Source organism: Hypanus sabinus, chromosome 16, assembly GCF_030144855.1.
Source record: "Hypanus sabinus isolate sHypSab1 chromosome 16, sHypSab1.hap1, whole genome shotgun sequence".
In the NCBI taxonomy this organism is placed as follows: domain Eukaryota; kingdom Metazoa; phylum Chordata; class Chondrichthyes; order Myliobatiformes; family Dasyatidae; genus Hypanus; species Hypanus sabinus.
In genome coordinates this window covers 63323008-63335082 of record NC_082721.1, presented here as the reverse complement: position 1 = coordinate 63335082, position 12075 = coordinate 63323008, and the positions used below count along the sequence as shown (strand labels likewise).

General features: G+C 38.5%; 1 protein-coding gene across 7 annotated transcripts in view; it reads left to right on the top strand.

Moving 5' to 3' along the window:
* rfx1a (regulatory factor X, 1a (influences HLA class II expression)) overlaps window positions 1–12075 on the top strand; it is a 168718-nt gene that overhangs the window by 5052 nt on the left and 151591 nt on the right. For 6 of the 7 annotated variants that reach the window (XM_059991958.1, XM_059991955.1, XM_059991956.1 and 3 more), the window contains exon 2: window positions 10929–11085. In XM_059991958.1, coding sequence (XP_059847941.1) covers window positions 11045–11085 — 41 coding nt within the window. In that variant the 5' untranslated portion in view covers window positions 10929–11044. Of the gene's footprint in view, window positions 1–1341; window positions 1437–10928; window positions 11086–12075 lie in introns of those variants that run through there. The other variant, XM_059991953.1, reaches the window with a different exon arrangement.

Here is a 12075-nt window from a genome sequence, read left to right as displayed (position 1 = left end):
TTAAAATCTTGAAAGCATGGATTTTTAAACTTTGGATGTATTTTTATCTGAATATTTGGATTGGAAATCTTTAAATATAACTGCTAAGCTGACAGTATTTGTGTACATTTTTATTGTAGAAAAACATGTATTTTCATGACTTCTGTTAAGTGGTTCCTTAAGGTTGTCATAGCCAGGGGTAGTGAGGATAAGCTCCCACTACTTATTAAGTGCTCTCAATGCTGTGCTTCTCAAATAGCCTCTGATGATCATGTCCAGCTCCTGGACTTCACATGTAGTTTAGGTACTAAGCCTGGTGGAACTGTTTCTGCTGACAGAAGAAGAGGGAAAAGCGGTTTACTAGCATCTTAAAACCAGTCGCTTTGGGCAAATGTGTCCCTCCAGTTGTGGTTGGCAGCTCATCTAGAAGGAAACTCTAATCTCAGACCTCCACTGTCTTGCATTTATGGGGAAGGCTTTAGGACCCTGAGGGGAAAACCCAGAGCTAAAGTCCGTAATTGTCCTGATACAGATTGGTACAATTGACATCGCAAGAGTTGCTAGTCAGGTGTTCAAAGCAGACTGGCAACTCCAGCAACACAGCTGGTGCCAAACTGTATTGATCTCTGCTGTTCCTTTGGATTCATCAGCTGCATAGAAAAGCGGTGCTTGCTGCATTGGTAACAGCCCGCTCTCCACATCATACTGTTCTGGCTAGTGTATCACATAGATAGCTGGGATGCATTAATCGATGGCCAACCCTATTCATTGCTGGGCCTCTTCTGCTAAGTCCTTCTGATCAAGTGAATAGATTTTCTTCAGTGAGGATCCTAAAAACCAGTAATTTAAGATAATTCTGTTTAGGACTATTATGGAGAAATAAAAACAGAAAATACGGCACAAATACTCAACAGGTTATGAGAGGAGAAACAGATTTAACATTTCTATATGATGTCCTGTCAAAAGACTTCTTTGTCTCTCCACGGATGCTGCTGACCTACTAGGTACAGTCAACATATTCTAATTCCTTCATATATATAATTTTGAAAGGGCTATTGTGGAGATACTATGGGTATTGAGACTACATCCCCCATAGTTCCTCACATTACCATACGTTATGCATATGCGCAGTAAATGCTTCGCGTGTCTCCATGATCCAGAGGCATCGTCATCAACGCGCGGAAGAGGATTGTGCTACTGACGTAGAACCTAACCAATCAAAATAAGGAAAACAGCAACTACCAGAGATTGACATTCAATTCCCCAATCATTGTGAAGATAATGGGAGACGCTATCTGTAGCAAGCCAGTCAGAATGGGGGAGGTGGGTAGGATTTCCGGTATTACGTTGCCTGGGTTGATTCCGGAGGCTAGCAACTGTTGCCTTGAGGACGAGCGCCATAGCCACCGTAGTCCTGGCGACTGTTACCCCGTCAAACAACAACTTACGCCACAAAGGTGATTCTTTTTTTCTCTCTTCTCTACTCATCGAAAAACTTCGTATGATAAACAGAAACACTTTTTCCTGACAGGAGATTATAAAATATGAATCAAAATGCTCCGTCAAAGAGATTAAAAAGATAAAATAATTTTAATATGACGATGCCAAAAAGATTTTCCAGGCACAAAATGGCGGTTGTTAGAGTCCAAAGATCACTCTAACTCTTCATTTGCGATTAAATAGCGAATCTTTATTCTCTGTTTTAATAGTTATAAAGTAAATTGAACTTTTTATATAAAAAAAATTTGATTATTTTTGCGGTGATTGATTATTGTCAGAACGAGGGTAGGCCGTGTCAGGAACAATTTGAGGTAAACATGTTGGACAGGAACGTTAACTTGGAGACGATAATTTGGCGTGGGTTTCATCTTTGTGAAGGCGCGGGTGGTTAAGCTGCTTGTTGTGGGGAATGGCCTGCAGTTTGACGGCTTAATACAGCGGACGACAGGGAGGCGAGGTCCGCTGTTTGCAGCGCAGACTAACAGGATGCGAAAGTAGGGAGGGGAAATGTGATTGATTGATGGCGATCCGAGCCAATGGTGATCGGGAATGTGTTAAATGTGTCCAGGACGAGCCAATGGGGGCGTGGAGGGGGCGGAGTTGGAATGGTCACGTTTGTACGAGCGGGAACCTTGATGCGGTTAGGCACGAGGCAGGGCTTCAAATGCCGTGACGTCATTGAGGTGCTGCAGGGCAGCTGCACTTCCTGGTTTGGGGTTTGTTTGCAGTTTGACTTGAGGTAGTGTTAAAACCTGGTTTAAGTAGTGCTGGTGTCCAAACAAGCAAATCATCAGATTTGTGGATTTCCCCGGGCTAAAAGCCATAGAAACACTACAAAAGTACAATATATCCACCGTTGTAGCGGGAATCGATTTAGATGTGTGCTTGCTCATTGTTTATTCATAATAATGCTTGCCACTGTTTTCTTTATAACGCAGTCTATGTGTTCAACTATCACACACGATAAACCAACATGAGAATTAGCTCAGATGGTGCATAAAAGCTTCAAACGACAAATTATTGTACAGGAAAATACTCAATATGTATAAGCCAGGATCTCTTGCAAACAGTGCACCTTGAAGTTGTTCTCAGTCCTGTTTACGTATTTTTAATGAGTGAAAATTTGATTGTTAATTTGGTGTTCAAACTGATGGAAAGACTGCCATGTCTTGTTCTGGGCCCAAAACGTTGACTGTTTGTTTATTCATTTCCATAGATGGTTATTGTCCTGTTGAGTGCCTTTTGTGAGTTTCATAACTACTGCCATTTTATTGCCCTTTCTGCATTTGCACCATACAGCTGGTTTAGAAATTATGGAGAGTTTTTGTTACTTTTGTTGAAAATATTGTTGAAAAAATCTTGTCTTATTCAAAATGTTGCATTGCCCATAGATAATAAGACACAGAACATAGAAAACCTACATCACAATACAGGCCCTTCGGCCCACAAAGTTGTGCCAAACATGTCCCTACCTTAGAAATTACTAGACTTCCCCATAGCCCTCTATTTTTCTAAGCTCCATGTACGTATCCAAAAGTCTCGTAAAAGACCCTATTGTTTCTGCCTACACCACCATTACCGGCAGCCCATTCCATGCATTCACCACTCTCTGAGTAAAAAACTTACCCCTGAAATCTCCTCTGGATCTGTTCCCCAGCACCTTAAACCTGTGTCCTCTTGTGGCAACCATTTCTGCTCTGGGAAAAAGCCTCTGACTATCCACACAATCAGTGCCTCTCATCATATTATACACCTCTATCGGTTCACCTCTCAGCCTCCATCACTCCAAGGAGAAGATTGCAGAGGTTATTGAAATACTGTCATTCATCACTTTTAACCATGATCTGCCAAGACTATCAAGATCACTAAGGGAGAAGATGGAACACTATTATTACCCTTCAGATGATCAGCCATTCCAATCTTGGACTTTATAATTTAAGCATTCAGATTATTTTCTCTCTTCTCATCTGGTAGTCCAGATTTCAGATGCCTGCTAATTATACCACTAGGCTGGGCTGGTGCATTGAAGACAACTTCATCAAAGTCTGCCTTCGTTGAGGAAGTGATGCATGTTTCAGAGATGGTGTTTAGCAGTGAGGTAGATAGGTAGAGGACCATTGCTTTACATGTGTAAGGCCCATCCTTGCCTATGTTGCAATGACTGAGTTGATGATGACATGGAGCTGAGTGTGCATGCTGCAGTTCAGCTAGTGAGGTTATAGTGATGTTGGTTAATGAGGTAGATTTGAAGAGTTTTCCAAAATTTCTCCAGCAAGAGTTTGTTGATTTTGAGGTTACAGTCCATAATCAGTAAGTTATGTAAAGTGCTCATTTGTGGTTTTAATTGGGATAAAGTTTTAGTCTGCACTATCATCAAGTCATTGAGTTCCAAATAATTGTTTGAAAGTGTTTTCTTCCAGCCTTCTTATACTTGCAATTACCTAAATCTTTGTTCCCTAGATTGACCATTATGAAATAGCTCCTTCCCTCTCTAATTTTATAGATTATTTAAATTTTCTGCTGTCTCCATTAAGTGTTTCATTTCCTGGAAATCTTGCTTGGAGAAATCACTATTTCTTATCTAACATTCTTTAGTTGTCATCATACTGCACGCTCTCACCTCAAAAACACCTAGTAAATGAACACTTGTAAGGATACAGAAGTATAATGAGAAGCAAGTGGAGATATAGAGAGAAATGATAGCAAAGAATTGAGGAACAACATACATAAAATAACAACATGGAATAATCACATACTATGAAAGAGGTAGAATTTAAAGAGGTGAAATTTTGAAAGAAATCAATTGACATGAGAGCTCAAATACTAGTATCTGATTTTTAGAATAATATCCCTTTTATAGCTTAGTTGAAATATATCTATCTAGGAGACTGAAGTGGAAAGTAATTGAATTTTGCAATGTTTCTTTTCCAGACTTTGTTACTTTTCTGTGCCTGACACTTCTCGACCATCTTTGATGGACATAGTATCTATATCAATGAAGGACAGTTACTTTACCACTGTAATATTGTAAATGGCATATAGCGAGATTATTATTGTAACATGTTTCAAGACAGAAATGAAATATTCGGCCATTAGGTCTGTGCTATTAATGAGCTACTGTAATTAGATTATTTTGTACAGTTTATATATTACTTAATATCCAGATGACTAAAGTAAAAAAACTACAACTTCAGAATCATATTTTTGATTAATTATAAAAAAATATGAAAGCTATTATTCTCTTCTGACTTTTCCCCCTTCTCCCTTAATGGCATTAATCCCACTGCTTCACAAATTCACATCTGCGAAATGTTCCTTTCTACCTTTCCCATATTCCTCCTGTGTAAGAGTATCATTGAATTTTAAGGCACTATTTGATGATAAGAAGCATTGTGGAATAGTATTTGCATTGCATGCTTCGTGCATAATGTTTCAGTATGGAATTTTTTGAGACATTAATACTAAATTAAATCTGCTTAACCTAGTATTATATCTATTAACAAGCCTTTTTGTTTGCTATCAATGCCTGATGTTACATCAGGGCCCAATGCAATTGCATAGGCTGCACAATCCTGAAAACTTCATCTGGAAACACCGGAGTTGAACATAATTCTGCTTCACCTGATACAAATGTCGTAAGCCAAGCATGTACTGGCTCTTAACCTCTTACCCACTTTCCAGCAAAAGCTCTGATATATAGAAGTCTCAGATAATTTTTCTTTTCCTAGTCCAGGAATTTAGAGTTTAATTTTAGAAACCTTAAAGCTTATTTGAGCTAATTCAACTTAAATCTGAAACCAAACAACACAACAGTTACTGGAGCATTTTCTGTTAACTTTCTCACAATGCTGAACAGATTTTAAAAAAAACTGGCTGCTCATGTCAGTGAAATAAGAGCTGAATGTATGCACATGTCTATCTCAGTGGTGAACAACAACTCCACTTTTTAGAGTTTGTCTGTTGTAGATTTAAAGATGATATTACCCAAGAATGATACATTAACCAAATCTTCAAATTTCTTCCAAATTTATGTCTGTCATGTGGTAATAGGTGAGCTAGTATCGGTGAGAAGTGGTGATGATCCAAAGTATAAATGACAATAATTGTTCCTTTTACAAGACTCTTGTGTTGTGGATGGCAATATCACCCCATCCCCATTTGACATTTCAGATTTTCTAAAACATTAACCAGGATCAACAGTACAAATCCATTTTCATGTGAAACATACCTAAAATGACTGCGCATGCATCTGCCTTAGTAATAGAACAGACAACATTTTGTATATAGTTTTACTGCTATGGGCACTGCTGGTGCATATGAAAGGGCACTTTTTTAGCTGTATTTTTAATAATACAGTACAGATAAAGTTAATGTCCCTAAAACCTCAAAATCTGTTTTCATTAACATCCTAGCATCTGTACAATTTTTCCCCGTGATGCTTGCCATTAATGTAGAGGGCAGCATGGTTATGTGCAGTTAGCACAACACTTTACAGCAGTTAGCTCTAAAGTTAGTGTTCAATTCCTGTTTCTGTCAGTAAGGAGTTTGTACATTCTCCCTATGATTGTGTGGGTTTCCTCCAGGTGCTCTGGTTTCCACCCACTTTTCAAAGATGTATGGTTAGGGTTAGTGAGTTGTGAGCATGCTTTGTTGGTGTCGGAAGTGTGGTAACACATTTAGGGTACTGTACCTTGAAAAATTCTTGCTGATTTGATTTGAGGCAGTGGATTTCAATGTACATGTGACAAATAAAGCTAATCAATATTAATTACAACTATTTACTTTCTCCTTAATATTAATGATGTTATTTTTCTGGCTGCAGTGTTTGGAGCAATTTGGATAAAATGGCAATTGTTCTGCTGTCTCCCATGTGTGTCCAGGTTCTGTTTCCTTGACAAACTAATCTGTTACTTTTAGCAGCATATTAGAACAATTCATATTTACCTTGGTTGACTTGTGTACAACATTCTACATAACATAGAATATTGGCAAAAATAACAATGGAAAATAGGTGTAGGTTCCCTACTAGTAAAACTCCATCTTTAAGCTTCAAGTGAATTTCAGACGAGTCCTTGTGAACAAAGCAAGCAATAGCCCTATCCCCTCCTCATGGGAGTCCTTGGCCTCTCCAATTTTCGCCTGTTGTCTGCTTTCTACATTCAATTCCTTCCACACTTTGCCCAATTCCTGCCTATGATACTCCTATATAAACCTAGTTGTTAATTTCTTCCAAGGTTCTTTTTATTGTCAAAGTATGTATGCAGAATATAACTGAGATTTGCCTTCTCCAGATAGCCATAAAATACAGAAAACCATAGAAGTAGTTGGAAGAAAGACATCCATCTCCCCCCTGCACGAAAAGAAAAAGAAACAAAAACTTGCAAACCCCAAACTGCCCCAACCCCTCCCTCACACAAAAAACTAACAGATCACCCATATGGAGAAACAAAAACATCAAACCCTAAACCCCCAGCCCACCTATCAGCAACAAGAAAGAAATGGGTGGGAACACAGGAAAAAAACATAGAACTGAAAGAAGTCAATATGAACTTCAGTTAGTTTGAACTACAGTCCAATTCATAAATCTCAGAATTTCAATAACATTTACAAGGGCAGCAACTCAGAAGGCTCTCATGCCCATTCTCTGTCCCCTCTCTAATGGGTGTGGGCAGTCATCAGTGATTCCTGACTATTGCAAATGTTGTTGATGTTTTCAACCCACTGCTAGCCAGGATGACCTTTTGGACAAAATAATAATGAGGGCTTCATAATATTGAACTCATAGATTCCTTGCTCCCTTGTAAATTTCATGGTTAATAAATCAGTGGCATACTAAATATTGACGCAGGTAAACATTAATATGTTTGGTTGAGGTCACCTGCAGGACTTGTGTTTCAATTTGGAAAGGAAACACCAGGATGATGTAACTAATAGGATATACTAAGGAAAAAAAATAGCTTCATACAAGATTTTAGTTAGATTTCTATATATCAAGAGCTATACTGAACTGAAAGCTTACATTTTCTTGTCTTTATTCAAGCTACTACCTTCATAAAGCATAAGAACAAAGATACACTTTCTCATTGTTTTAACTCAACAGTCATACAGCATGGTACAGACCCTTCATCCCAACAGTCCATACCAACCAAAATTCCCATCGAAGCTAGTCCCATTTGTCCACATTTAGTCCATGTCCCTTTAACTTTTTCTGTCCAAGAGCCTTCTAACTGTTGTTAATGTCCTTGCCTCAACTGCTTCATCTGACAGCTCATATTATGTATTGATCACCCTCTGGGGGAAAAAGTTGCTTCTTGGGTTCCTTTTAAAACCTCCTCCCTCTCGCCTATGCTCTCTAATTCTTGATTCATCAAGCCTAGAAAAAGAAACATCTGCATTCATCTGGTGTGCCTCTCATAACCTTGATTCTCCTACACTTCAATGAATAAAGTCCCAGTCTGTTCAACTTCTTCCGTAACACTGCCTCTCAAGTCTCAGCAACATCCTTGTAAATCTCTGCACTCTTTCCAGCTTAATGGAATCTTTCTATAGTAAGGTGCTCAAAACTATAACAACACATACGAAATGCTGGTGGAACGCAGCAGGCCAGGCCGCACCTATAAGGAGAAGCACTGTCGATGTTTTGGGCCGAGACCCTTCATCAGGACAGTGTGTCCTGACGAGGGGCCTGTGCCCGAAACGTCGACAAATGCTGTGTTCCACCAGCATTTTGTGTGTGTTGTTTGAATTTCCAGCATCTGCAGATTTCCTCATGTTTGATCAAAACTATACTAAGTTATGTATCTATTAAATTTGTTCTTTTCATCTTCTTATAAAATCAAACTGGGGAAAAAACTTAAGGGAGGTAGGCTAATATTCTGATAGATTTTGTGGTAGTCCGTAAGTTGTCATTTTCAAATAAATGTATATTTTGTTCTAGTAAAAGGTCCAGCTATTGCAGTCTTACTTTTGAAATGATAGATAATGAACAATTGCATTACAGTATTTAAGATAAATCAAGTACTCTATGTCAGAACCAGTTACGCTATTAAAGTGTACAGTACACTGGATGAGAAACTCTGAAGATTTTCCCTTATATTTTTGTGCATCTTAACCAATAATGTCCCCAGTAATCCTCTAATTTTCATTCCAATATCAAACAGAAACCACAATATGTACTGTAAATCATTAATTGTAGAGGAAACTGAATGACCTCTCACCATCAATGATGACAGTATGTTGTTACATTTGTGGACATGCTTCATATTACACCAGTTATTGCAGGCCAATAAGATATTTAGCATCCCTCAGTCTGATACAATGTTCCAGATATTTTTTAACTTGGCTTTTATCAGAATTAAACATTTCAAGCTGCAGTAGTATTTCCTATGAAATATAATTGAGATCACATGCAATTTTATTAAGGGTAGTGCAATGTCAAATTCTTTCAATATTATCTTGCAGAGCAAACTTCTTAATGCAATTCAGTAACCAAGACCATTTAACTATTCACTGCTATGTGCAGTTCCTGCCCACTCTTAAAGGTCTTTTTTTTTACAGCATAGCAACTTTTATGCATGTTCTCAAAATGGGTAAAATTATATGTAAACTATGCTTCTGTTTAAAAGCTGAAGTTACTGGAATTTGGTAAAGTAATGTTAATCAGACACTGGCTATTGTTTTGGGTTGGTGGGAAAAGTTTCAGAATTCTGCTCATAATTTAACTCAGCTATCAATGTTGTAGCAGTGATGGAATATGAGACAACACCTCTAACATGATAAACTGGTTTGTAGCTATGAGACAAAAAGCAGAAATAATGAATATGAATTTCACTTGACAGCATAGTTGGTGTTCTAGCAGAGGTCTATCAAGCTGCCAAAGTTTTATAATTATAGGCCTCTAGGAAAGTTACCCATGAAGTTGCAACATGGTAGTTTATCTGACCTGGTTTTCACATTGACATTTAAGCAATCGTTCTAAGAATTCTATCAACAGCAACAGTGTTGTCTTATACACTCAGTGGCCACTTTATTAGGTGCCTGTATCTAATAAAGTGGCCACTGAATGTACGTTCATGGTCTTATTCACTTCAAGGTTCAATGTATTGGGTGCTTTCAGAGCTGCTCTTCACACCACTGTTGTAATGCATGGGTATTTGAGTTACTGTCACCTTCCTGTCAGCTTGAACCATTCTTCTGTGACATTTCACATTAACAAGGCATTTTTGCCCATAGAAATGCCATCAGTAGATTTTTTTTGTTTCTCACATCATTCTCAGTAAACTCTAGAGACTGTTATGCATGAAAATACTAGGAGATTAGGAATTTACTCAAACCACCCTGTCTGACACCAACAGTCATTCCATGGTCAAAGTCACTTTGATCACATTTCTTCCCCATTCTGATGTTTGGCCTGAATAACTGAACCTCTTCATGCTTTTATGCATTGAGTTGCTGTCACATGATTGGCTGATTGGATTTTTGCATTAATGAGCAGGTGTATCCAAAAACGTTGCCACTGAGTGTATAGACAGTGCAGTTAATTACTTTGAAGAATTCTCACAGAAACAAACCAGGAAGTAAAAATAACAATTTTTAACTGGTTTTGAGGTATCTATACCACTTAAAGATTTGAGCATGCATTTTACTATTGAAAATTATGCATTTGAAAATTATTTATTTCAATGTGGGTATATGGCAGAATAGGCTTCAGGGGTACAGGAAATACAGAAAAGGAAATGGGATGATGGGGTTGCTCTGCTGGTAGCTGTCCTGCACCTTCAGTATGGTAAGCAAACATTAAGTAGAACACACTGCTGCCACTGTGGTGTAGTGCACATACTATATGATAAAGTCCTGGATGGTGACAAGCTTTTTGAAAGTTGTTGGAGCTGCACTAATTCAGACAAGTCAGGCATATTCTATTATCTTCCTAAATTTATGTCTTGTTGATGGGGAAAAATGCTGTAGGTTGTCAGGCTGTGCAGCATTTGCCACAGAATAGTTTGTCTCTGACTTGTCCATGTAGTTGCAGTATCTCTGTGGCTGGTTCAGTTGATGGAATGAATTGAATGTTAAGGATTAGTAGTTGAATTCATTTTGGATATGGCTATATCCTAGTATTTTTATGGTGCAAATGATACTTACTACTTCCTGGTCGTGCCTAAATGAAGGTTATTGGTCTTGCTGAATGCAGATATGCACAGGTTATTTTTTTGAGGATTTATAATGGAATTAAACATTTTACTATCATCAACAAATGTCCCCACTTCTGATCTTTATAACAGCTGAAGATGGTTGCATAGGACAGCACCTTGAGGAACTTTTGCAGTGATGATCTGGTACTGGGATGTTTGACATCCAGCAACCACAGCCATTTTCTTTTGTGCAGGGTATGACTCCAAACATTGAAATATTTTCTCCTTGATGTCTGTTGACTTCACTCCTACTAGGGCTCCTGGATGCTACACTTGGTTAAATGCAGTCTTGATGACAAGTGCAATCAATCTCGCCCCACCTCCGGAATTCAGCTCTTTGGTGCATGTTCAGACTAAGACTGTGATGAGGTATGGAACCAAGTGGTCCTGGCAAAACCCAAACTTTGCACTGGTGAGTAAGTTCTTCTTGATAGCACTGTCAACAAGATCTTTCAGTCACTTTGCTGATGATCGAAAGTAGACCAATTCATTCGTCTAGCCTCTGTTGTATATAGTGCTCTCGGGTAGTTTCTGATATTGTATTCAATGAAATGAGGTTGCTGTAGATGGACTTCCTGATGCTAGGGGTTTCTCAGGGAAGGATGGATTAACTATTTGGAACCTTGGGCTGAAAATGAATACAATTTTTGTTAACCTTATTCTTAGCAGTCATATTGAGCCCTTAAATGATTGAGGAAGTGAATGTTCTTGGGCTACCTGTATAACTGTATATTCACAAGCAGATGTAGCAGGACTGTAAAGTATTGATCTGATCTGTTTGTCATTAAATTATAATTGCATGCTATTTTTGGTGTTTAAATTGCCTGTAATCCTTTGCTGCAGATTCACCAACTCAATATTTTCTGGTGTGCCTGCTGCTACTTCTGGTATTCCCTTCTGCATTTCTTATTGGCCCCATGGCTTGTTTGAAATATTAGAATGTAAGAAATGCCAGGTCAGGAGATTACAGCTTGTGGTGATATACAATTCTTCTGCTGTGTCTTGCATAGTGTCTCATAAATACCCTGTCTGGAGTTGTCAGATCTTTTCTTTGTCTGAAGCCATTATTTGTAACTGTTATGCATACAACATGATGGAGGATGACTTTGCAGGGAAGACTGGATTTTGTCTTCACGAAGTCTGAAGACTCATTTCTGCGAAGGGAATGTGCTAGAAGTAGACCGATGAGGATGGGATCAAGTAGGTATGTCCCTCAAGTTGGCTCACTCGTTGGCTGCTGCACGCTGGTCCTTCCAGTGCTGCCAAGCCTTTTGTTGTGATAGCCTTTGAATTCCCCCACTCAGGAATACATTCTGTACCCTTGCAGTGTTAATTGAAAGCTTTGTTCAACCTAGAGAAGTGCTGTTTCAGAATAATTGGTGATATCAAAAGGAAGTTTCCC